This window comes from Hypomesus transpacificus, chromosome 17 (genome assembly GCF_021917145.1).
Source record: "Hypomesus transpacificus isolate Combined female chromosome 17, fHypTra1, whole genome shotgun sequence".
Taxonomy (NCBI): Eukaryota; Metazoa; Chordata; class Actinopteri; order Osmeriformes; family Osmeridae; genus Hypomesus; species Hypomesus transpacificus.
The window spans coordinates 7,951,660-7,977,836 of NC_061076.1; the positions used below are offsets into that span (position 1 = coordinate 7,951,660).

The 26,177-nt window shown below is 50.3% G+C and overlaps 1 protein-coding gene across 1 annotated transcript; it reads left to right on the forward strand.

The window, feature by feature from the left end:
• On the forward strand, window positions 1–26,177 carry sun1b (Sad1 and UNC84 domain containing 1b). Its single transcript, XM_047039197.1, has 24 exons — window positions 1–1,776; window positions 2,298–2,392; window positions 12,314–12,517; window positions 12,931–13,136; window positions 13,523–13,549; window positions 13,781–14,059; window positions 14,349–14,483; window positions 15,193–15,318; window positions 15,826–15,906; window positions 16,799–16,909; window positions 17,159–17,278; window positions 17,519–17,612; window positions 18,025–18,083; window positions 19,016–19,206; window positions 19,355–19,633; window positions 19,837–19,931; window positions 20,183–20,326; window positions 20,578–20,722; window positions 21,180–21,521; window positions 21,643–21,727; window positions 22,150–22,265; window positions 22,414–22,581; window positions 23,861–23,953; window positions 24,088–26,177. The coding sequence occupies exons 1-24, from the start codon at window positions 1,765–1,767 to the stop codon at window positions 24,202–24,204; spliced, it is 3,324 nt and encodes a 1,107-aa protein (XP_046895153.1). The 5' UTR covers window positions 1–1,764; the 3' UTR covers window positions 24,205–26,177.

Consider the following 26,177-nt stretch of genomic DNA (forward strand, 5'->3'; position numbering starts at 1 on the left):
TTATGTGAATTGTAGTGCCTTTAATTCTATTCATTTGTCCTTGTTCGCTAAGCTCCTTTACACAGAACGCAGTTTTGACAGCAGAAACCTTGGGCCCTGGTCAATAATTCATATATTTGCAACGTTGTTAGCTGTACTAAACTATAACAATTTGTGTTAAAATATGGTATATTGTCTAACTAAGTATCTTTATAATGAAATATGTGTTCGAATCCAACCGACTACAGCGCAGCCGTTTCAACACAGACGTCGATATTATAGCGCTGGTAGTTGACTGCGTGGTGTATTACGCTCTAAAATTAGTGTACTGTAAGGCAATAGGAGACTAACGGAGCTTCAGGACCTTTCAGTATTGGGCCACATACACGCCGTTTTAATTGTGACGGTCAGAAACACTTTGACAGCGAGAGCCTGTCTATTGCATGCTTTGTGCAATATACTCTGTTCTGCCAAAGGAGCCAGCGAGACAAAGTAAACATGCATATGTTGGGAAATGGCTTTGAGGGAAAGCTCTCCCTAGCAGTAGCACATGATTGTGTTTATGGGACTAGGTATGAGTGCGTGTGTAAGAAAGCGCCTGTAAGAGAGTCAGTTGATGCCTGATCTGTCTTAGTTCAGTCTGTCTCCCGAGTATTTAAGGTTCATAGGTTGTGCTCTTTCTGGGGTTTAAATGGGTTAAGCCAGGGAAGATTACATGTCAAAGCGAAACATCCAAGGGGGCCATTTTGCTGATCATTTGTCATAGTTGTGGCTGCTGTTTAAACAGAAAATCAGTTCTCAACTCTATAGTTTCAATTAGGCCTAGCCTATATAGTTGGGTAGACTTTATTAAGTGTATCTGTTTTTCCTCACTAGAAAGTAAACAGCCACACTGAATCCTGGATGATCGCCGGCTTCAGTAGCCATTCCAACTAAATAATCCAGCCAGGCAGAAATTCATTTGCTCCAAACGCTTTTCATTCTTGTTTGTTGATCCTGCTTTTTGGATTTAAGGTTTGAGTAGATTTGAATGATTCAATCCCAATTAATTCATCACAGATTTGGAAGGGGGGTTTGGAGAAAGCCATCTGTTCTTGAAGTGTTCCTTCCTGTGGTCTAAGTCATTGAAGTTAAAGCAGCGAATTCTAGAATCCTGTGCACAATTGAGAGGCAACTGCAGTTGTGTTAATTTGAGTCTCACCACTACTGCTTTGGTTCTCATTTGTATCAGAGTATTGTAATGGCTGCCCTGGGCCCTGAGGCTGCAAACAGGTTGATGATGCATCTCCCCTGGCCCTCTGGCTTGATTCATAAACTGGGTGGGTCCTTTCAAGTTTGCATTACTTTACATTCAAAACTAGCCTACTTCCACTGAACTTCTTTAAAATGTTTGTCTATTGTGTCGTGAAAAACAGTCTAAAAAAGTAGGATCAAACCATGTGCTAAATTTGAACGGCTGAGAAGAGCTCAGCTCCACGAGCTGTCGAACCTCCCTCTGGCCAGGTGTGTCCTACCTGCTGTCTAACTCGAGCCCCACCTCTGAATGTTACTCAACTTGCTCCAGAGAGCTTCTCACTTGTCAGTCAGTCAGCCATAGACTTCGTGCCTAGAGGAGTGTGTCGTCTTGGAGAGAAAGCCTCATTATTGTCTCCAGCCTTCCCCATCTCCAGTCTCCACCAGGCGCGGACAGCTCCCAGCTGCTGTCCTATAGAGGCAGAGAAGAGACGCTTCATTCATTGCGGGCCGTCCGTCCAGAACCCTCGTCATCAAACGGCAATTGGCAGAATGCAGAAGGAGGTCGGCCAAGTCTCTTCCGGGCAACTTAGGCCAGCAGAGCTGTAGTATTGTGTTCTAAAGAAGGGCAACATGCAAAAACTGGTCTCATTATGTTCCCTGTTTGCCTGGGCTCTGCTTCCCTGATCAGAGCAGCAGCTGCTGGCTGTGGAGTGGAGCCAGGGGATGGAGTTTTAAGTGTATTGTAACGGCGTAAAGATAGTGTTGACTGGAGAATTGATAGTCTGAAGATAGGCTAATTGAAGTGGAGAGGTGCTCGTTTGTGTCATCAAATAACTTCACGACTTGCGGGATGGTAGATCGATAGAATAGGGCCATTCTGATAGAATGCCGGGAATATTTTCGAATTCTTAACCTCTATTGTCGGGAGACAGGCTGAAAAGTATTGGTGTGTGTGTGTGTGTGTGAGTGAATGTAGGTGTGTCCTGCATTCCTTTGCGAGTGTGTGAGCGTAATCCCTAGCCGTTCGTCTCCATAACCTAAAGAGCCCTTTCTCCCCCCCTCCCATGCGCCTTGACTCGCAGTCTGAACGAAGAATGACCATGGATTTTTCCCGCCTGCACACATACACACCTCCTCAGTGTGCTCCGGAGAACACAGGATATACCTACTCTCTCAGGTGAGACCGCTGGGCAGCGGGCTGCAGCTCAACCATTTTTGGCTACCTAGAGAAATATGCAAGGAAAAGGATGTGAGTGAATAACAAGTGGCATTGTGTCCTCCAGGTTGATCTTACCTCAAAATGTATTACTCTGACCTGTAATTGAGCTACATTTGTTCAAATATGTTTTTTTGTATTCACTAGTTATTACCACCCCTAGAAATTCAAATGAACAAATAATAAGAAAAATATAATAAATCACAATACAAAACAATACAAAAAACTACCAAACAGATAAATAACAATAATTATTCTCTAAATTCTAATTGAGATATTAATAATGTTCATCTGAGCTAGGAACTAAGTTGTAGGTTAATGAAGGACATCCTGTTCATCATACAGTGACCAGAATCATAGTAATCAGGCTGACCACCAGTCAGCAAGGACCATCCACTGTTGTAAATGCTGAATAGATCAAAATTGAACTTGAATTCTTCTCTGGTAGAATCCCACATATGGCTTCTGTTAACTGTTCTTGAGCTCTGAGTGTTGGATGTTCCCCAGCTTTTCAATATGGCATCATGTGCAGTCACTACAGTGAAAACTCTTCCCTCCTCTCTCAACCTAGCTATTGTTTTCTGAGTCTTAATGTGAAAAGACTGTCGCTATCAAATCTTACCAGTCTTCAATTGTTGATGACCAGTGTTTCTGCCAGAGAGATCGCTTTACTCACATTTTGCAGCAGGGGGGGTGGGTAAATGAAAGGGTTCAGGTCAGATAAACTCACCATTGTGATGCAACTACATTAGAAGGGAGAAAGGGCTGCAGTCTAAATATTTACCATGCAAATACTCCCCTGAACTCTTTTACGTAGTTGTTGGCCTTATGTTGATCCTCTGGAGTCTGCATTAATGCATTCCAGCTTTGGCTGCCTGAACAGAAACCCTTACTGTGGTTGTGGTTTTTGATGACTCAGTCTCACAACCGCGATCGTGACTAAATGTCTTTTCGAGTAAACAAACTGGAAAACGAGCTGCGCTCAGACGTCTCAGTGTTGCTAGTGTAAAGGTGATTACTGCCGCTCCACGCCCAATTCTCCTACACACTGTTTAGAAAGGAAACCTACAGTTGCGGAGTCTGTGTGTGTCTGAGAATAGGGAGTTCATTAGTGTCTTAGCGGAATGCTGTCGCGGTACTCTCATTAAAATAAACATTTCATTGTGAACGTCTTATCACCCGCCCCTCCCCGTTGGCATCCACGCGTTCTGTGGAAGACAGTGGTATCAGGCGTGGCTATTGGCATAGGATTCAAGTGGTGGAATGTTTTTTTCTGGCCACATTTTGACACATCAGATTTGACGAGGGTTGTGAAAGGCATGTTAGCGTTTCAAGGTGAAATAGCTAGTTAGTAATAGGCTAGACCTGTGGAGGAACAAGATGTAGAATGAGCTAAGTGTGTGCGACCTTTAAGGTGCATCCAACCAGCAATTAAGTTGAAAATTTGAGTAAAAGTCCTTAGGCATGTTCTAACAAACCACTCCTCATGGCCGTGTCTTTACCTTGCCAGTAAAAAAAAAGAAAAAAGGCTTGTAGCCTCATTCCAGTGGTGAAGATCTTTCTATCCCTCAATCCAATGTTCAGGCCTAGAACACAGGCTGTCTTTCTATGCCCGTGTCATGACCAGCACATGACATTTACACGAATCCCCTCAAGGTACACGTGGCGTGTCAGATCTTATAGACGGACGTGTCAGTGGAAGCGGATTTGCATATAGTGCCTAGAGTATCTCATCTGTAATGTGGCAGTGAAGATATCAAATGAATGTTAAAGCCAGGATAGATATGTTTTGCGAAGCTTGCAATTTTAGCTTGACTTTAAAGGGATTCAAATCAAAATATCCCACCCTCTCCTTTAAAAGCCACTCCTCCAAAGCACATGAACTCGCTGCCTGACTACTCCCGTGAGGTAGATTGACAAGTAGCCGTCCAATCATGGCACTCGATCCGAATGTCATTCAATCATTAGTGCTGGTCCGACCTTAATGATTGGTCATGTTTATCAGAGTCCTGTGATGCCCACAGATATCGAATTGATTTCGTTTTACTGTCAAACCTTTAAGATTTATTGTTTGCCATCAGCAAGTTTTTTTCAGCAAATTCACAGTAATTCATAGAAAGTCAGGACAGTCTGACAGTTAGAATCATTAATTTCTCTGAAATATCAGCCTAGGCCTATATGCGAGAAATGGCGGGTTGTATTTGGACTAAATGCCATTGTGTGCGTGTTTGTGTGTGTGTGTGGCCTTCACTGAGTGGGAGAGGGCACTGCTGAAAGGGACAGGGTCAGGTGACTGAAGCCGTTGGCCCATCTGTTGTCACATCTCAACAGGCCAGTGACAAGCGAGACAGAGGCCAGAGAGCGAGAGCGAGTGAAAGAGAGAGAGAAAGAGAGTCATATACAACCCTAGAACTCTCAAGGAGAACGCGACTGCTTTGGCTAGACTTTCTAGCCCTCCACATTCTAGCCCCACCAACCAACCATAAACAAATCCCCGTGTAAAGACCAGCGTAACAAACCTCATAGTCATTCATCTGAAAGGGCAATAGTCTCATTGAAGGATTTACAACCGCAGACAAGACCGGCTAATGTATGGGGTGGGCTCCCTGTCTTCTCTCTACCAGGCAGACACTGTCTGTGTGAAGGGCATTGATCTACGTCTCTCAGTGAGGGATTCCAGTAGTGTGTCTCCTGGAGAGAAGTAAGGGCCAAGCCTGTTTCCCCCCCCATAGACTGACCTCACCGTGTGTGTGTGGTAAGGAGATACTGCTTAACCCCTAGGCAAGGACTCGACTTGAGGTTCCTTTGCTGCGCCAGTGGGTTCACGCCAAGTTAACCAAGGTGTCGCAACAAGCCAGATGCCTCTGTTGGGAGCCCCCCCTATTTCAGTCAGGCTTGATAGCTGCACTGCTCCACTGATGCATTGTTGAGAAGGGACAGGCAGACATGCTAGCAAGGAACTGGATTCAACTGAGGGAGTTCCTGCATCCATGTCATGTCTGACCAGACTACTTTGTCCCTATATGAATTACAATATGTGCTTTAATTAGATAAAGAAACTAAGTCTAAACACACACACACAGACAGAGAAACCACCTTTTCAAAAGTTCCAGCCAAGGATACTAGTCACGGTTGAACTAACAGTACAGACACTAACTGTTGAGGGACACCCATTGTGTTTTAGAGTGTGTGTTGTGTGTGCCACCCTGTGTATGTGTGTGTGTGTGTGGGAGCAGCGGTGGGCCCTTTCATATTTTATGACCCGCCAGTGTCTAAGTGGGTCAGTAGGGCCTCAGGTTAGGTTATCTCTGGTGTAGGGACAGTTGAACCAGGGATAGTAGTAATAGTACTACAGCGACATTGCCAAAGCAGCCTTGGGGGTTGGGCTGGGAAGGTGACAGGCTCTTCTAGGTGAGAGGTTAGAAGGAAAGGAGTACGAAAAGAGCAGTAAGTCGCTAACGGGTGGATACAAGCAGGACGGGGTCTTCATCTCAATTTTTTTTTTAGCTTTGTTTGTTTTGTTTAAGGGCCAGGAAGAAGCACCGTATCCTCACTGTGGAAGGGGTGGGGTGTGACGTGAGGTCTTCGTAACACACAGGTGCGCTTCCTGCACCTGTTTATCCACCGGGTGTCCCGAGATACGTTTCTGTAGCATTTCTTTCCGGAACACTCCGTGGCAAAAGACTTAACAGAGGGGTTGGCGTGTTTGGTTGAGCGAGAGCCAGTTCGACAGTTGTTGTTTCACACTGGCTCGCACAGTTGTTGGGACATCTGGTGTGTGTGTGTCTGGGAGTGTGGGGGAGAGTGGAAGAGACTGTTTGTGTGGCGGTGTGTATGAAGAAGCGTAGCCAGTCCTGTGTGAATCCACCACTGGCTAAGTGGAGAATGGCGGCAGCAGTTGCAGGATGAAGGTGTGGGGAGTCACACCCTCTCTCTAACACTATCCTTCTCCTCAGAACACACCAGGCCTAAGAGCAGGGGTGTCAAATCCTGGTCCCCACGGGCTGCTGTCTTGAATGGTTTCGATGTTTCCCTGCTCCAGCACACCTGATTCAAATGAATGGGTTGTTATCTAGCTATGTGGAAGCCTGATAACGACCATTCATTTCAATCAGTTGTGCTGGATAAAACGTGAATCCGGTGTGCTGGATAAAACGTACAGGACATTGGCCCCTGAGGACCAGGGTCTGACACCGCTGCCTTATGCTCAGGACACACCACAGGGTAATCGGGCCGATTTCCCCCCTTCCGACAATCCAAGGTAATGTCGCGATTATTTTGATGGTTCTACAGATGATCTTATCAGATTTTCCCTTGGTGTGAGGTGTGTTAAGAGGGACCGAACCTGCTCGTAAGAAAACGTCGGAGCCGCCCCGATCGCGAATCGTAAATATTACACATGTTGAATATTTACGATCCAAAATCCTGATGTGTGGGGGGAGCAAAACGGTTTAAGTCTAGGATTTTTTTGTCCTCATGTTTGTGGTCTCTCACATTTTGAAAATCTTAAAAGATACAAAAAATGTTTTGTGCGTACTCACTACCCAGTATTAAAGGGTCCTTGTGTCCTGTTGGAATTTTGTTCTGTTGGAAGTGGGAGGGGCTTGTTCTCTTTCCCTCTCTTTCACACTCTCTGCTTCTCTAACACACACACACACACGCACACGCACACACACACACTGGCAGGCCAGAAGGCTGTTTAGAGTAGCTTCCATGGCAACTGCAGCAACATGAAACGGCTTCCTCAGAAAGACTGAGGGAAGAGACTTCACATGGTGAGAGAGAGAGAGAGCTTCTGTAGGCGGGAAAAGAGGGGGCGGGCCGGAGCAATCTTAATCACTTTGCAAATAAAGAGCACCCGGAGAGAACAGCTAGATGCAGAGAAAAGCTGAGCATTTCTGAGCCTTTGACTCCTCGACTCCTAGGCATCTAGAGTCCTACGCTCCTCGACTCCTAGGCACCGAGGCCCGCTCCCCGCCCAGTGTTAAAAATAGGGTCAGCCCCTCAGGGGAACAGGAGCTGCCTGCCCTGTAATGGTTTTAGGAAGCAGGAGGGTGGGGCCTGTGCGTGTGTCTGCTTATGCATGCGTGTGTTTGTTTGTGTAGTACAGTTCTGCTGACCTCTGGGCCCCTCCAGTACAAAGCTTGTGAAAACCATCTGATTTCAGTCAACACTGAGTGGGGGTGGTCGGGGGGGCGGTGGCTGGAGGTGGGGGTGTAAACAGCAGAGCCGACCTTCTTGATGAAGAGAAGCCTGCGTTAGGATCCTGATTTTGAAACTGCGTATTGGCCTTGTGATGGTCGTCGTTCCTGTTTCCCGTTGCACTGCATGTAGGCCTGTGTTATTTACATCCATTTCAACTCCGTCAGCCGAAAGCCAATAAGCTAACAGGGAATCCAATGTAATTATGAAATGTGTCAAGGAGACTTAGAGTTATGTAACACCCCTTGTTTAAAAAAAGCAGAGCTTTGACAAGCTGTTGGTTGCTTTTCCCCAGAGAACAACATCTCCCTGTAAATCGTGTGTTTAAATACTTGTTTAACATACAGGACATTGCAGGCTAAGATTTATAGACCATGTGATTTGTAATCTGTCTGAGCTGTGTGTGTGTGTGTGGTGTAGACAGTAGGCCAATAAGGAATCAGTCTTATGACCCACTTGCTGCAGGAACTCTCAGAATGTGTGTGTGTGTGTGAATGTGTGTGTGTGTCTCATTTGCCCATTACTCAGTCAGTATCACTGATCCATCTCATTCACCTAATCCACTACTGGAAGATATTGGGTTTGCACGGCCTCACCTCTTCAGGAAGTGACATAGCATAATTCGATTCTGCAAATATTTGTTCCGCTCAATTTCTCTGGCGGATGTTTCGACTCGTCCGTGCTTTAGACCGTCTCATAGACTCCCCCGGCAGTCATGTCATTACTGGTGACATTGCCTACTGGTGACATTCCCATCCATACCCTCCCAGTGTTGTCACATTGAAACTGTGCCTCGACCTCGGAGAAGGTGGCTTCAAATGAAAATGGGACACCCCTCGACACATGGTGGAGCCCCTCCCCTGGGAATCGCTTTAGGAGAGCAGAGAACTGGCAGTGCCCATGGGGGCGTGGGAGGACTGGGCAGCAGGGATAGCACTGTTGTATAAGAGGCAGCTGAGAGGGAGAGCCCAGCTTGAGAGAGAGAGTTTGTGTGCGTGTGTGCGCACAGTAGTGTGCTGGCTATCCAGCTATTTCTCTGGATTGTGTGTGTGTTAGCGTGCAGTAATGTGCTAGCTATTTGTCTGAACTCTGTGTGTGTGTCCAGGCTATTTATACCGCTGGTGAGGGGGAGGCGTAGGCGAGACGGAGATACCAGCCGATCGATAGGCAGAGTGGCAGGCCGAAGCCAAGAGAGATGTTACTCCCTCTCCCGCTGACGGGCCCGCTATGTCGGGAAGCGAGCTCGACGATGCGTGCTTAGAGAGCGCGTGAGAGTGTCCAACTCAAGAGTGGTAACGCGTGGGAGTCCGAGAGGGAGGGAGGGAGGGAGGGAGGGAGAGAGAGAAAGGGAGAAAGGGAGAAAGGGAGAGGGACAGGGACAGGGAGAGGGAGAGGGAGAGGGAGAGGGACAGGGACAGGGAGAGGGACAGGGAGGGAGAGGGAGGGAGGGAGGGAGGGAGGAAGAGGGAGCGACGGCCCTGTACAGTGCAGCGCAGCATGTCGGACCCAGGTGTTTGACAGCTGCAGTGTTGGAATGATGAGATATAGTGCGTATAGTGTAAATATCCCTGGTGGAAGTGTGTTTTTCTTGCATCCGTCCACCTTGCCCTGGGCTGTAAGGCTGCAGGCCCCTGGCTGTGGTGTTAACCCTACACGGTGGGGCCCACTAGACTGTGTGAGCAGAGTATGTCGCCGGATAAACCCTGCATCGTTTCCTGCAGAAGGGGGTCATGGCGTGCTAGCTCGGCGCGGGCTGCGTGCGCGAAGCAGCACCTGCCGCCTCAGTCAGCACAAGGGTCTGGGCAGGGAAGTGTTTGCTGAGTGTCACGTGCCGCGTGCGGAGGGGGAGGGCTATTATGACGCCTCTCATGATGTAGCCCAGGCCTGGTCTATTCAGGTTCCAACCTGTCTCTGCTCGCCAGGCTCGAGGAGCGCGGGGATTCGAGTCCCCGAACATGCCGACTCGGCATTCGCAGAGCACACTCCCGAATGGCTCATGTTTCAGCTTGGTGTGTCTGCTGGAGACGCTGGGGGCCCGGTTGTGGTTCTGGGCTAACCAGTCTCACGGTACATTCTGCTGACTCAGCAGCCCTCAGTGATGGCAGGCAGACTACGAAGACGGAGAGATGTATTGAAGGCCCTGCGTTAGATTGGCCTCGCCGATGGCATGGAGGGGACGAATGAGCACACCTGAGTGTTTGACGAGCTGGGATGATGTCGTTGGCAATATGCCCGGAACAAGTGATCATGGCTCAGATCTTATCTCCTCCCCTCCTCCTCCCCCTAACCGCCCGCACCCCAAGGAAGCCCGTGTGTCCTGTCGCACCCCTGCGAGGCCTCGCCCCCCCGTCAGCCCTGCTCAGACGCCCTGGCACGGCTCCTAGACGGACTAGCAGGGATGTCCAGGGGAGTAGACAGACAAGGGGTGAACAACACCAGAGAGACACAGACATGGGGAGTGAGAGCTAATGCAAGGTGATCAGGTGCCAGGGGCTTGGTGGGAACACACGCATCGAAATCGGGCACAGCCCCTTGTGTGGACAGCACACATACACACACACACAGACAGACGTGTAGGCAGGGCGGTAGCAGGAGAGGAGCTGGCTATGTGTGTAGGGGAGCCAGGTGGATCAGTCGGCGCCAGGAAGGAGGAGGAGGAGGAGGAGGAGGAGGAGGGGGAGGAGGAGGAGGAGGGGGAGGAGGAAAGCCCATAATTGGCTCGAGGTGGGATGGTGTAATCCTGAGGGCTTTGGGGCCAGCAGGAGGGCCACAGGGCAAGCACAGAGGCACACAGCGACTCATACACACACTCCAAAGCTCTCTCTCTCTCTCTCTCTCACACAGACTCACACACACACACTCAAGCTGTCTCTCGCACATAAACTTAAACACCCTCAAGCTCTCTGGTCACCCATAAACAGTAAACACACGCACACACTCGAGCTCTCGCACGCACGCACGCACTCTTTGTCACACACACACACACACACATACACTCAAGCTCTCTCTTGCACACACGCACTTTTTGTCACACGCACACACACACACACACACACACTCGAGCGCTCTCTCACACACACGAATGAACTCGCTCGCAGGCATGCATTCACTACTTTCTCCCTCACTCTCTCTCTCTCTCTCTCTCTCTCTCTCTCTCTCTCTCTCTCTCTCTCTCTCCCCTCTCTCTCTCACGCAGACTTTCATGCACACTTTCTCTTCCTTCACATTCTGCAACTCTCCCAGAAGGCCAGAGAGCCGTCCCAGCCCTGCACCCTGCGTGGGCGGGGCTGGTAGAGACTGAGCACAGCTGACCCAGGGTGTTTCAATCGGCCCAGTGTTTTCTCCACTGCGTGTCATTGAGCCGCATCGACAATCGACTGTCCTCAGGGCCACTCCCTGTCCTCCCAGGCTGAACACGACTGGGTGTTTCGGTACCTCAGTTTGATTGGTGCATCGAGGCTGGAACCCCTCCCTCCCCAGGCTCACAACAGGAAGTCGGAGGCAGGCCTCCGACGGGTGATAAGATACGTCCTCTCTTCCTGGTTCGCCCCTGCCCCGCTCGTCGCCATGTCTGTCTCCCCCATGTGTTCAGCTGAGGATTTCTAGGACTCAGCCCGGGGGCCAAAGGTCGAGGAGAAGGGACGGTTCCTGACGTGCGGCGACTTCCAAGTCTGTTGAGTGTGCATCCTAACCTCTAAGTTCTGTTGGAACCTCTGTAACCTTTGTTCCGTTGAAGTGTGTGTGTACAAAGAGTGGTGAAAGGCTACAGGGAGTGTGTGTGTGTGGTAAATGCGATGGGGGAGATCTGCTTTCCCTGATGTGTTCCCAGTACGGGGGAGTGGCGGCCTTGAGTCATGAGTCAGAGTTGTGTGTTTGCTCAACACAAAGTGTCAGTGTCAACATTTTTGTCCGTCCCGTATTCTGTCTCTACGTTTGCTGGCTTGAATCGTTTGCCGTCCGGGTAATGGGCGGCCGAGTTGCGCCGCGTTAGACTGTATCTTTCGCCTGTGTTTTTCGAAATGGGCCTCTGTTTCAGCCGCGGTCTTCGTGTCTCTATTCCTCTGTTTTTTGTTTGTTTTGTTCTATGGGTTGAGTGACTCATTTCCTGCCAGGCCCAACAACGCACAGCCTGCCTCTCTTTCTCTCACACCCTCACTCTCTCTCTATCGCTCTCTGTCTTTTCTCCTCCCTTCCTCCCTCCCCCCCAAAGGAAATGCTGTTTTTAGTACAGTTTGCCGCCAAAACTGCTGCTCCTGTCGCCGTGTTATGGCCCAAATGGGGACTCACCACATTGAAGTTTTTGTTATTGACGTTCCGAGCTGGAGTACATACTGTATGTTCCTGTCCAGATTCCTGTTCAGAACGGTAGTCATCGCTCTCTGCTGCAGTAGTTGATGAGCGCTTCTGGGCCAGTGATTCAGTGACAGTCCACGTCCGTTCACCACGTGCCTTTCTTCTCTCTTCTCCTCCCTCTCTCCCCCACTTTTTTTGTCTCTTTTTTGCTTCTGTCCCTCATCCTACCCACCTCCTTCCTGTGCCCCCTCTCTCTCTCTCTCTCTCTCTCTCTCTCTCTCTCTCTCTCTCTCTCTCTCTCTCTCTCTCTCTCTCTCTCTCTCTCTCTCTCTCTCTCTCTCTCTCTCTCTCTCTCTCTCTCTCTCGTTCTGGCTCTCCCTCCCCCAGCTCCAGCTACTCGACGGCAGCGCTCGAGTTTGAGCAGCAGCATCACATCGCTCCAGTCTTCGACTCTCCCAGGATGTCGCGGCGCAGTCTGCGCCTGCAGACCACCGCCGGTCTCTATGGCAACGACAGCCTGGCCACCGACTTCTCCGCCAACCACAGCTCGGTGAGCTACAGCACCGGAGGGTCCGGTCGGAGAGAGGCACGGTAAGACCGCGCGCGCCCGGCGCAAACACCCACCCTCACTCTCTCACTCACATAAATACATACACGCACACATAAATACATACATACACGCACACACACACTTAAATACATACATACACACACACACACTTAAATACATACACACACACACACACTTAAATACATACACACACACAGAAATACACACATATTCACATGCGCACACACTGTGATATACTGATATATTGTTTAAGTGCATACTGAGACACTGGGGTTTGTCTTAAAAGGAAACTAACGTAGTTGCACTTTTTTGTGAAGAATAGTTTTTGGGAGATATCAAGGTGAACAACAACACAACACAAAGTCACATATTGATGCCAATGGAGATGTCAGCATGGTCCTCAGTCCCTCCCCCCTGGGTTCCTCCGCTCTAGGACGGTGAGGAGCAGGAAGCAGCAGTCGCTCTCCCAGACCCTCACAGAGACGCCGCGCAAGACCCTGTCCTTCTCCACCACCACCACGCCTGCCAGCAGGCCCGCGGCCAGCGACGCCTGCCTGCTCTCCTCCACCCTGGATCAGTCCAGCCTACGCCAGCACACCACCACCACCAGCACCTCCGCTACCACTGACGGATCCTTGGGTCAGTACTGGGCCTGGCCCTGCTGCAGGGCATGTTTCAAGGGAGATGCTGATGCCGAAGTTGTGCAACGACGCTACATTGTAGAATTGGGGTCTGTAGATGTCGTGATTGCTGTCTGGGTTGTGGCCGTGATTGTAGCTTTGTAAGTAGATCACTGTGCACTGTGGGGTGTATGCTTGATGTGTGACACAGGGATGTATAATTCAGGGGAGGATTAACAAGACGGCAATGGGGTTGGGAAAGTGTGTAATCTGGATATCTAATCCCGTTGATGTACTACCTTGGAGATTAACCGCGTTGATCTGTGACATCATATCATTGATTTATTGGTGTGATTTAATTCATGAACTGCTGTCGACTGACTGACACTTATCTGTTCTATGTAGATGCAAATAAGGAGGCCATTCTCAAAGGTGAATTTGGATTTATCTATAATAAGGCATTATATGGGCAAGTTTTTTTGTCCATAAACCTTTTCGAAAATAAACTTCTTATGACTTTGTTTTGAAGTATTGTAATTTTACTTGATTAATTAACTGAATAATAATATTTTGTAGTCATTTTGTAAAAAAAAACGTTTTTTCTTTGTATTGTGTGTGTGTGTGTATATATATTAATGTGTGTGTGTACGCATGTCCACCCAGAGAGGAGATCTAGGGCGGAGCACGGCTCCTCAAACGTCAACGGCGACCTCCACGGCGCCGCTTCACACAGCCACACGGCGCTCGCCAACGGCTTCATCTGCAACGACTGCTCCATCCACTCTGACAGGAAAACGGTCCTCACCACTCACACCACCGCCACCACCTCCTCCTCCTCCTCCTCCGCTCGGGCTGCCGCCTCCAGCGCTGCCGCCCTCTCATCTTCATCCTCCTCCTCCTCAACCATTTACTCCTGGGATAAGAGTCGCAGGAACAAGACAGGTGAGACCAGACCCTACCTGCACTAGCCCGCCGGTTCAAACAGTCATCCTCCGCTCCTTAAATATTCTACCGAATGTTACTCTGTCACTGAAGCGTTAGCCACGTTAGCCATGGCTGTCTTTGTAAACACGTCAAACTGACCAGTGGGCCACCCTTGCATATCGTCTGTGTGTCAGTGCGTCTGTTATGTGACTGATATGACAGTTGCCGTCTCTGGCCTTCGGGGCAAGAGAAGTCCCAGTTCCTTGTCATGTCGTCTGTCTGACTGCTCACCGTGTCTTCCTCCCAGGGGCCCTAGCGTCCGTGTCTGGCGCCTGTGTGCGCATCGCCAGACGGGCCCTGGCCCCTGCCGTCTCCCTGGTGACCCTCCTCTTCCAGAACCTTCTCTGGCTGGCCTCCAAGGCCGTCAGTCCGCCGGGAAAAGGTAGACTGGAAGATTCTACCCTCACTCCCTCCGAAAGGAGACTCCTCCTCTTTTTGTCTCCCTCCCATCTCCATCCATCTCTCGTGACCCTGTTCGTCTGACTGGGTCTTGGTTTTCCTTGGGAAGGCCGTAGAGCTGTAAGACAAATATGTATAAATGATATATGCATTTGTCTTACTCTACTTTGACATTCAGTTTTGATGTGCTCTTTCTTCCTTCCTTCCAGTGCATGACTTCATAGGTCATATCCGGAGCGCTCCTCATCTTTCCTTTCCTCCAGCCTGTTTGTCTATCGGTCTGTCTATCGGCCTGTCTGTCTGTCTGTTCTCTGTTCTGTCGCAGGATGGCCCGCTGACTGTCCTCCCTCTCCACGTCCCTTGTGCTGTCATTCTTCCTTCATTGCTCATCTCGGAAGCACCGTCGACTCGATCTTCTCATCTAAGCTCTCCTCCACACACCTGTCTTTCCAGCCTCCCCCGAAATGGGATGTTTTCATCTCTCCTCCCCTCGCTCCCTTTCACGCCCTACCTCTTTTCCCCCCCACTCCGGCCGAGATTGTCGTTTCTTTGCGCTCCGCGCTCCAAATTGTACTCGCCTCTCCTCCCCGGCCTTCAGAATGTGAACGACGTTCTAGCGTGGGTGCCGTTTCGGGGCCCCCCAGCGCTCGCCCTCTCCCCAGCCTGACCGCGAGCGTGTGGTGTGTTACCAGGTTTGATGGCGTCGCTGTGTGACTCTGCCAGGCGAGCAGTGTCTTCCAGCGTGGCTGGTCTGTGGTTGGTCAAGCAGAGCACCCTGCACAGGATGGGCTACAGAGCCAACGGCTACGAAGGCAAAGGTACCTGCAAGCGGTTGGTGGTCAGGGGTCAGGGGTCAACCGTTCTGACCGGCCCCTCGTCCGTCCGGCTCAGTCCTTCTGTTGAACTTTTTTTTGGGGGGGGGGGCGGTTGCTTGTCTTCAAAATCCATTCCATTTCTCTCCAGCTTTTTTTTCTCTGGTGTCTCTCTGTCGTCGCATGCAGTCGTCTGGGATTGAACAAATCTGTGTGAAAGGATGTTTGAACAGCAGTGCGGAAGGCAGCTTTGCTCCTTGTGTGTCTGTTTGAACTGTTTGGAGTTTGTGTCGAACTGTCTCTTCCCGGCTCGTCATCTCCATATTCTTCAAGTGAACGACAGACGCAACTCTTCAAACTCGCCCCCCCCCCACTTTCACTCATATTCTCTCCTTCTAATTGCCTTGTTTCGTACATTATGACTTTGGTCTTCCCCTGTTCGTCACCTGGGTGACATCATGCAAATGAGGTGGTGATTTGGCTTGTAAATCCATGTCTCTGTTCCTGTTCCAGCTCACTCCAGCTACTGCGGAAGCATGAATGTGAAAGACACGGTGACAGGAGATGGACACCTCAGTCTGAACGGCTCCCTTTGTAAGTCCTCCATGCACACACACACACACACACACACATGCATGCACACACACACACACACACACACTCCTGCTCAAACCCACGAAGCCTCTTAGACCTTTTGATGGAATCCCCTACACAGAGAGACAGAGATGGACACAAAGCCTCATGCCATGTGTGCCCTCCGTGTGTGGACCAGTCCACAAGGTCTGTGTGGACTCGTTAGCAGTCTGCCTCCTATGACTAGCTCGTGGTCCAGTCAAGTGACCCTGCACTTATATCTGCTCGTCATTGCGAAAGCGCAAGAGGAGAAAGGAAGGGTTTCGTTTGAAATATTTCCACGGGACAGTCCCAGGCTCCGGAAAGTTCCAGCTGTCCCTGTCACGCCCACCCAGGGAGACTGTGGTGACCCTGGTGTCAGAGATGACTCATGGCCACGAGCAGCATTCCAAATGTGTCGAGCAGGAGACCCTGCGAACAAGGGACTGCTGTGTCACATGAACACCAGCAGGAGGGAGGGAGAAAGAGGGAGGGGGGGGGGGGGGTAGAAAGAAAGAGGGTGGGATGAGTGTCTCCAAATATTTACACACGCACACAGCCGTGCAGCCTAGCCTTTGGTGTGTGACTTTTTACACTGTCAAACAAGGGACGTTCCAGTTATTCGAATACACGATGCCATATTAAATATGCATGATTCAGTGCTGTGTCATTCTTATGGTTTACGTCACGTTCACCTTTTTTGGGTTTCCGACTCAGTGAGTTGCTTCACCATTGCCTAATTTGCGTTGTCATCGTAACCCATGTTTTGCCTTTTCTGAATTTGTCCATAAACTCATCCTTTGCGTTGTGTTTGTTATCATCCCCCCCCCCCCCCCATCCATCCATCCATCCATCCTGGGGGAACGTTCCGCAGGTGACGACTGCAAAGGGAAGCAGCACCTGGAGACGCACACAGTGGTCCACACACGCACCTCCAGGGCCCGCAGCCTGGTGGGGGCGCTGTGGAGCCTCCTAGCTTACACAGGTTAACACGCTTCTGTCCTCTCCGCTGAGCCCACCGTACGGAGGTGCCAGCACTGCTGCCCACCTCACAAGTTACCCCACAGCCATGATGCACAATGTCGAAATGCAGTTAAAGTGGGGGGGCCTTTTAGGAATTGAAAGCCGTTGTTCTTTTAACGGGACACATTTTCTTTTGATCTTGAGTTCTGTCGTGCGAATGTCTTTGGTACCAATATGTGTGTGTGTGTGTCCATCCCTCTCTCCACCCCAGGCTACTGTCTGCTGCAGCCAGGCTACTGGGTGTTGAGGGCGGGCAGGGGGGTGGGGTCCGGGGTGGCAGGCCTGGCCCAGAAGCTGCTGTCAGTGCTCTGGATGATCCTGGCTGCTCCAGGTTAGCATACAGACAACCCCTCACCCAGGGCTCACCTCTCTCTCTCTACCTCTCTCTTTCTCTCTCTGTGTCTCTCTCTCTCGCTCTCTCTCTCTCTCTCTAGCTCTCTCTTTCTCTCTATCTCTCTCTCTCTCTCTGTTGTTTACTCTCACCTGTAGCTTTTTCTTCTTCTCCCTGTTGTGACTTTTGTTGTTGTTGATGGTCATCTTTTCTCACCTCCTCTCCTTCTCTCCGGTCCAGGGAAGGCAGGCAGAGGAGTACTGTGGTTTGTGGGGACAGGATGGTACCAGCTGGTGTCTCTCATGTCTCTCCTGAACGTCTTCATCCTGACACGGTGAGACACAAACACACACACACACATATACACACACACAAACACAGGCAGACTGCTGCACTGGCAGTCTGTTGTTGTAGTCCAGGATTAGTTTAGGCTTTGGGTTATTTGATTGCATTTGTTGAGATTTCACGGCAGCCTATTGGATCAGTGACATCATGTTGAGTGGAATTAGTGTTTGCAGTCTGACGTTGGTCATAACTTCAGACGGTGAGGGGCCAAGTTATGACCGGACTTATTTAAATGCCACGCGCACGAGGGATGCGCCGAGTGAATTATTCACTTGAACCGTTTCAATTTTGCATCTGGATTCAATTATTTAGCTTTGCCTCATCTGGGGACCCAAAGGTTACTGGGTCTGGTCTGTGTGCGTCTTGTCTCAAGGAGTGCATTGTGTGTGTCTGTGTCCCAGGTGCCTGCCTAAACTATGGAAGCTGCTCCTGTTCCTCTTGCCCCTCCTGCTGATCCTGGGTGAGTGAGATTCCCTCAAACACAAACACACACACACAGATACATCAGACACATGGCAGTGGAGTTGCTAACCAGCACATGTCCCCAGTGTATGATCCAAATCCAGTCCCCGATTCAGGTCACCTCTCTGGGCTCTCAGAGACGGCATCTGCCCCTTCTATGGATCTGCTCTCTTTTCCTCACACACACTTCAGTGTTTCCCACAGATTAGAAATCTAATTGTGGCGGGGAGGGGTGGGGGTTGTCAGACCAAACAAATTAACAACAACTAACATATCATTTCTGCATTAGGCATGTAGCAACGCTAGTGCTAAACAACTATTTAACTGGTCGGCTCCATGACGCCGGGTAAGTAGCTAGCTCTTGAGACTTCTCACCAAAAGAACGAAGGGGAAACTTCGAGTACTGTAAGTCGCTCTGGATAAGAGCGTCTGCTAAATGGCTAAATGTAAATGTGAGTAAGGTACCTAGCGAAAAGTAGCCTCAACTTTCCTCGACTTTTAGCTACGGCACTGATGCTGAAGGCTCGCTGATATAGCTGTCGGTCTTACTAGAACGGCATATGTATGCATTGTTGCTAACGTGTGCTGACGTTGTGACTGTGTGCATATGTGAGAAAGACGCATGAGTGACAGAGAGACGGAGGGAGAGCAGGGGAAAGGAAATGCAGCTGAACGAATACGCTGCGTGTTTTAACCTAAATAGCGATAAAAAAAAGTTTTACGAAACGCAATGTGTGGCGGCCGGTGTTGATTCTGTGGCGCACCGCCACACATTAGTCTATGTGTGGGAAACACTGCACTTTCACATGCTGAAGACCACCACCCACGGCCTGCAAGCGACATCTACGCACACTATCCACCCCCCCCCACTACCTGCAGAAATCCACGCCGCAGGAAATGAAACCCCAAACTCTCTGATCTTCTCCTCAGCTCTGTGGTTCTGGGGTCCGTCCAGGGCCACCCTCCTCTCCCTCCTGCCGGCCTTCAACCTGATCTCCCCCCTCGCCTACCTGTCCAGCCTGGTCCCTGCCTCCGTCCCCGTCCCCGTCTCCGCCCCCCCATCCCCCGCCGCCGTCGTGCCCCTGGAGAAGTCCGCCGCGGCCTCCGCCCCCCAGGCACAGGTGAGAGCCAGAGAGCGCGCGTGGCCGTGTCAACCATTGCACGTTCAACTTCACACCATTTTTAGCTTTCGTTTATTTATTTTTTTACCAACCCTCCTCCGCTACACTCACCTCCACCCCTTCCCTCCCTCCCAACCCCCCCGTCCAGCCGCCCCTCCCCTCAGCTGCGGCGGTCAGCGGCGTGGACCTGGAGCGCCTGGAGCTCGTGGAGCGCCGCCTGGCCGTGCTGTGGGAGCAGGTCCAGCAGGGCGACCAGGAGCAGGAGCGGCGCCACGGGGACGCCCTGGGCCTCTACCAGGGGCTGAGGCTGCAGCTGGAGAGCCGCACCGACCGGGAGGCCCTGGGCCTCTGGGTCTCCGGCCTGCTGGAGGAGAGGCTGGCCGCGCTCCGGGGAGAGCTGGAGCAGGAGGGCAGCCACAGGACACAGGTGGGGATCCTGGTGGGGAGGGTTGGAGGGGGGGAGGGGTGGAGGTGAGGTGGGGGGCTGTCGCCTGTACCGCTGGCTGTGCTGTGCGTTCACTTTGAATGGGTCTGATGGGTGCAGATGCTGTTCGGTGACACCTGTGTCTCTCTGTCTCTCTCTCTCTGTCTCTCTCTCTCTCCTCCTCTTCCATCCCTCTCTCCCTCCAGTCTGAGGAGCAGCAGAGGGAGCGACAGCAGAGTCAGGAAGCCAGGCTGGCAGAGCTGGAGGTGCTGCTGCAGCAGCTGGCTGTTAAGACCCAGGTACACGACACGACACTACTGTACACTACACTACTATATACGACACTACACTACTATATACACGACTACATACTTCACTACTGTATACTGCTCCGCTTTACATTGCGGTACACTACACTATACTACACTACTATATACTGCACTACGCTACACTGCTGTACACGGCTATACTGTGTGCTACACCACACCACTGTAGAGAACTGTAACAGTCCAGGTGTTTCCTGGAGCTCATGGTCCGGTGTTCCTGCCAGATGGTTCAGCAGAGGCAGCAGGAGGAGCAGCAGAGGCAGCAGGAAGAGGAGGAGCTGAGGGAGAAGGAGAGGGCCTCCCTGGCCTCCACACCACCCCCGGCCCCAGCCCCGGCACCAGCCCCGGCACCAGCCCCAGCTCCTATCAGGTGGGTGCACTGATGCTAAGCTAAGACGCCCTCTGAACTAAGGGTGTCCTTCAAACGATTCACAGTTCCGCGAGGAAAAAATTCTGAGGGAAAAAAAGGATAGTTTGTGAGAGACGAGCGAGGTGTTTTCTAAAAGAAAAGGGGGGGGGGGGGGGGGAGTGATGTGAGAGAAGGTCGAATTGGAGCGGAAAAATCATTTTCGGGAACGTTCTCCATGTGGCTGTTTGTAAGCCCCTCTCTCTCTCCCTCAGTGTGGGCGTGGAGCAGAAGGCCCACGATGCCCTGCTGGCAGAGGTGCAGCGGCTGGAGGCGGAGCTGGGGCGGGTGCGGCACGACCTGCAGGGGGTGATGGGATGCCAGGGCAAGTGTGAGCAGCTGGACACACTGCAGGGCACGGTGAGACACGAACGACTGTTTACATCCTTGTGCGTTAACGCTTTAGATCCAGGTGCTTGTACTAAGCGTTAGTAGGTAATAAAGCCCTTGTACGTTATTAAGTCTTATTAACACATATTGAAGTTAATAAGCATCTTATCAAGGCTGTATTACATTTGAACTAATGCGAGCTTGTGACAAGCAACTGGAGTGTTACCCTATGTGCATGGAAAAGGGACAACATTTACATGAATAGTATCTGTCATACATTTACTTTGAAATGAAGAGATTGTCACAGTCTGTGACAATCTTTAATCACAGCGTCACAGTTGTTGCACTGTCTACCAGTTGAATCTACCACTGCACTTCCTGTGCTGATACTTTCAAACAGAATCCATGATTGCCTCTTATCAACATCTCTCTCTCTCTCTCTCTCTCTCTCTCTCTATCTCTCTCTCTCTCTCTCTCTCACCTCAAGGTGTCTACCCAGGTGACAGCTCAGGTGTCTGCCCAGGTCAAGAAGGAGCTCCTGGCTCTGTTCTACCCCGGAGGCCAGGCCCAGGGAGAGGTGCCCGAGGCCCTGCTGGCCTGGCTGTCAGAGCGCTACGTGCGCGGGGCCGACCTGCAGGCCTCGCTGGCCTCCCTGGAGCTCGCCATCCTGAGAAACGTGACCCTGCAGCTGGAGCAGAGCCGGGCCCAGGCGCTAAGCGAGGCCCAGGCTCTGACGGAGGCCCAGGCCCAGGCCCAGATCCACGCCATCACCCAGACGGTCACCCAGAGTGTCCAGCACTCCGCCGCCGGAGAGGGCCTGTCTGAGGAGGTATGCTGCCACTGACCGCCACGGCACGCTTTGAAGAAGCTTCTCTATCAAACAGAACTCTTGGGACTAACCCATACTTTCATTTCCGAATGCCCTAACTTGTTGAACTTTTTCTCCCCAGCAAGTGCAGCTGATTGTGCAGAATGCACTCAAACTCTACTCCCAGGATCGAACAGGCCTGGTGGACTACGCCCTGGAGTCTGGAGGTTAGAAAGCCACACTATGTACCCCACTTTAAAACAGGCCTTGTCTTCTAAAGTGCATTAGTGCACTGACTGAGAGCTTATGCTAACAGGTCTTATTATAGTTGACCTGTTAGCACTGACAGGGCAGTCGAGAGGAATTTCCAGGTGGCCAGAGTTTAGGATCTGTGTTCATTAACCCCACCCGAAGAGGAGAGCCGAACCAGGATCAGTAGTGCTTTTTTGGATGAGACCTGTTAGACTGCCCTAACTCGAACTCGACGAGGCTCATTGTACAACCTTAACCCTGTGTACGAGCTAGAGCTAAGGGGGTTCAGCCCACAGCCTAGGCTACATAGATCACTACAGATACCAACTGGGTGTGTCTGTTTGTGCGCGTTTGCTTGTGTGCTTATCCGCGCATGTGTGTGTATGTGTGTGTCCAGGTGGCAGCATCCTCAGCACACGCTGCTCCGAGACCTACGAGACGAAGACAGCCCTCATGAGCCTGTTCGGCCTGCCGCTCTGGTACTTCTCCCAGTCGCCACGCGTGGTCATCCAGGTGAGCCCCGCCCGCCCTCACGCCCTCCGCATCACCCCGGGGCGTGGGGAAATCCCCCCCCGAAACCTACAGGCTGGCCTGACAATCTCGGCGCCGTTTGGTTGCTGGGTCGTTCTGACATGTTGTCCTCTCCTTCCTCCCACACCAGCCTGATGTGTACCCAGGGAACTGCTGGGCGTTCAAGGGCTCCCAGGGCTACCTGGTGATCCGGCTGTCCCTCAAGGTCCTGCCCACTGCCTTCTGCCTGGAGCACATCCCCAAGGCCCTGTCCCCCACCGGCCACATCAGCAGCGCCCCACGCAACTTCACCGTCTATGTAAGACACACCACACACACACACACACGATTCATTCTCTCACTTAAAGGTCACATGACATGAAAACTTCACTTTAGGAGGTTGTTTAACATTAATATGAGTTCCCCTAGCCTGCCTTTGGCCCCCCAGTGGCTAGAAATTTCGATTGGTGTAAACCAAGCCCTGGGTGTTCTTCTCCACCTTTGAGAAAATGAGAGCTCAAACGCTCGGTTTGAAAATCTCCTCCTTGTGACGTCACAAGGAGGAAGGTTTCCTCCCCTCTCTCTGCTTTGCCCGCCCAGATAATCTGGCCCGCCCATGAGAAACTGAGCTATGACTGTGCAAGTGTTTCCTCGAGAGATAACATGGATTACCAACGAACGAAGCATTACATTAGCTCAGTTTGGATGTACAAAAGAAAACTAAAGTATTTTTACAGTGAAGACAATGTCTTCATTTTATTTTCTATGGAAATGCACCGACACAACTTCCCAAAGTTGTGTATGTCTGTGCCAAACATTTCAGCCACTGTTCCCTCAAATTGAGCTAATACAAAGCTGGCCTTGCTGAAATACAATTCTGGATCAGTACTAACTCTCATTTGTCCAGCTACAAACCTCGGACAAGTAAGTTAACTAATGCTATATCATTTTGTTGCTTTACTGTATATGGTTACCGAGCTTGCTACCCTTAGAATGTGGCTGTAACATTACCTCTGCAGCTAACAGCTGATTCACTGTCGCTAATGTAAACGTAGGTAGCATCAAGTATGTGTGTGAATACACATGCTGTAACGCGAGTGTTGTAACTACACTTCTTTGCTATTTGGATAACCATTCTGCTGTTGTTATGGCGCGGGCGATATCCGCCTTTCCCCTAATTAAATGACTATGACTGTGCACCTCTGCAAATCAGGGTGATCAGATGAGAATTGGGAACATTCGAGTCATCTTACAGCAACGGAGCTACGTGCCAATGCGATACATCCACTGTAAACATTAGTGCATGGTGTAGCATGGTAGCGCGTGGCCTCTCTCCTCCTCATTAGCATTTAAAGCTACAGACACAGAAACATCTTGCATCTTGAGGAAAGCTCATTGTGGGACTGCTAGTAATGGCTGTAATTATACACTAAGGCTGAATTTTGGGAAAGAGACTTCAGATACAGTATTAGGGGACCACAAAGGCCTATATTAAAGCATCCAAAAACAGCATATCATGTGACCTTTAAGATGCACACACTGTGTACACATTCCCGGAATATATCTTCAATTTCTGTTTCTTGTGTTTGTGTGTGTAGGGTCTGGATGATGAGTACCAGGAAGAGGGGAAGCTCCTGGGACAGTACACCTACCAGGATGACGGGGACTCACTGCAGACCTTCCCAGTCATGGTAAACACACACACACACACACTCTCACCTACTACACACACGCACAGAACTACCTCGACATCTTGCACACAGAACTTCATTATATCTCACACACGTCGGTGATGTGAGACGTGTCCTCCATCCCCGCTCTGCAGGAGAAAAACGACAAGGCTTTCCAGATCATCGAGGTGCGGGTGCTGACTAACTGGGGCCACCCAGAATACACCTGCCTCTACCGCGTCCGGGTCCACGGAGAGCCCCGCGTCCAATGAGAGGAGGCCGCCTCGGTTTCATCGTATACAGACATATCACCCCACAGGGCCCCCGGTATCTGCACATAGCGCCACAGGACTCTTTTTTCTACAAAACCAAGGGGGCTGGGGAAAAATGAAAGAACGTTGTTTTTATATGACTGAGGGTCTTCTGGAAATCGAGGGTGAATGTTGTTTTTATAGAATGTGTCCAGAGGGAATCGTGAAAGAAGATGTGTTTTTTTTTTTACTCGGTACCGAAAGAATCACAGAATGACTAACGGAATGTCAGAGATGGAGGAGGAACGTGATCAAGAAGACTACAGTTCCCTGACCCTCTCCTTATACCCCATGGCTCTTGCACTGAAACCCTAGAGGTGTGCAGCTGACAAATCACTCCCCCGCCCTCCAGCTTCTATAGCCTGGCATGGAACCTTACAAAGGCAGATGGTGTTCTTTCTTTTTTTTCCATCATCACTCCTCCCTCTTGTGTTTTTGTGTTTGGTTTGTGCTATCACCACGGAAGGTACTCAACAGACATTTTCACCAAGCCTTTTGTGTCTCCGTTTTCATTATAAGGATCAAAGCCACAGAACTGAGGCCTGGGACTCTGCTCGGGCCTACCACTCTCTCTCTCTTTCTCTCTCTCAATCCCTTTCTCTCTCTCTCGTTCTCCCTTTCTCTCTCTCGTTCTCCCTTTCTCTCTCTCTCGTTCTCCCTTTCTCTCTCTCGTTCTTCCTTTCTCTCTCTCGTTCTCCCTTTCTCTCTCTCTCGTTCTCCCTTTCTCTCTCTCCGTGCGTTCAAAGCTACTCATCTCCGCAGCCGCGACTGGGCCTCCACAGGAGGCGACACCCTACATGGAAGGACTGCTTAACCCCAGTCTGTGTGCTCAGCAACAAGGCGAACCCCCCCCACACCCCCACACACGACAGTCTGCATCCACGCAGTCACCGTCACAACGCTCTGTTTTCTAGAGCCTGCCGTCACGCTGTACACGGACAGGGCAGGACTTTTGAATGTGTTCCGGGGATGCTCCACGCCTTCTCCCTGCTCCAGATCGACCACAGATTCCGCGCCGCAGGAGCCTAAACCATGCCACGACTAGAGCATATTGATACGCCGCGGCAACTCAGCAGAAATAGGAAAGATTTGAGTTCCTATACTGCCACGGGATGAATCCAAACTTGAGATGCAGGCGTCTTGTCAGGTCAACTTTTGACAAGGCACCACGATTCATAAGCTGTGGGATAGGTTGGGGTTAACTGCTGCACACATCTCATGACAGAGTTCAACCCTGCGAGACTGCAGTGCACACCACAGACTCTGGCAGCCAATGGCAAGGCTCCTAAGCAGTGTAATGTCCTCCTTAGGGCTCCCTCCTTCATCCCAGATTCCCCCCCCCCCCACAGGAATGTAATCTGTATATTTAATTGTTAATATTTGGTCCTTTAAAAAAGAAAAACTTGCTTTTATCAGTGTTGCTATACAGTAAGAGTAGTTACACCCCTCATTACTATTACTGTTGCTATGATCATGTTATTATTTCTATTATCATTGTTATTACTCATTATATGTGTATAATTTGGGGGTTTTACTTTTAAACTGTTCCATTTTGAATCACGAAGGTTGCACTGTTATGACTTGTGTGCTGCACTCAAGTCCTCACAATTTGTGGTAAAAGAGAAAACAGAGGTTATACATTTTGTTTGTTGACCAGACCTGGAAGTCTAGATGTACAAAAATGTGTTGACTATTTATTTTTTAAGACATTCAGTTACTACAAGGTAGGACTTGGTGCAATGTATTTTTGTCAAATGATTTTCAGTGCATTTTGGAACCATCTTGGAACAGTAAAACGTTTAGATAAGTTTATTTTTTATTTTTGTTGCTGCTGTCAATTAACTGCTATGGAAAATATTCCAATAAAGACTTTAATTTTGAGAGCTTTTGATGCATGTGACATTTTACTTAATAAAGACTGTTTTGCTTTTTTA

Excerpts from the sequence above, each read along its gene's own strand:
- sun1b (XM_047039197.1), top strand. Across the intron at positions 13,137-13,522 it reads TACCACTGACGGATCCTTGG|ATGCAAATAAGGAGGCCATT; the intron begins GTCAGTACTGGG and ends TGTTCTATGTAG. Across the intron at positions 14,060-14,348 it reads GAGTCGCAGGAACAAGACAG|GGGCCCTAGCGTCCGTGTCT; the intron begins GTGAGACCAGAC and ends TCTTCCTCCCAG.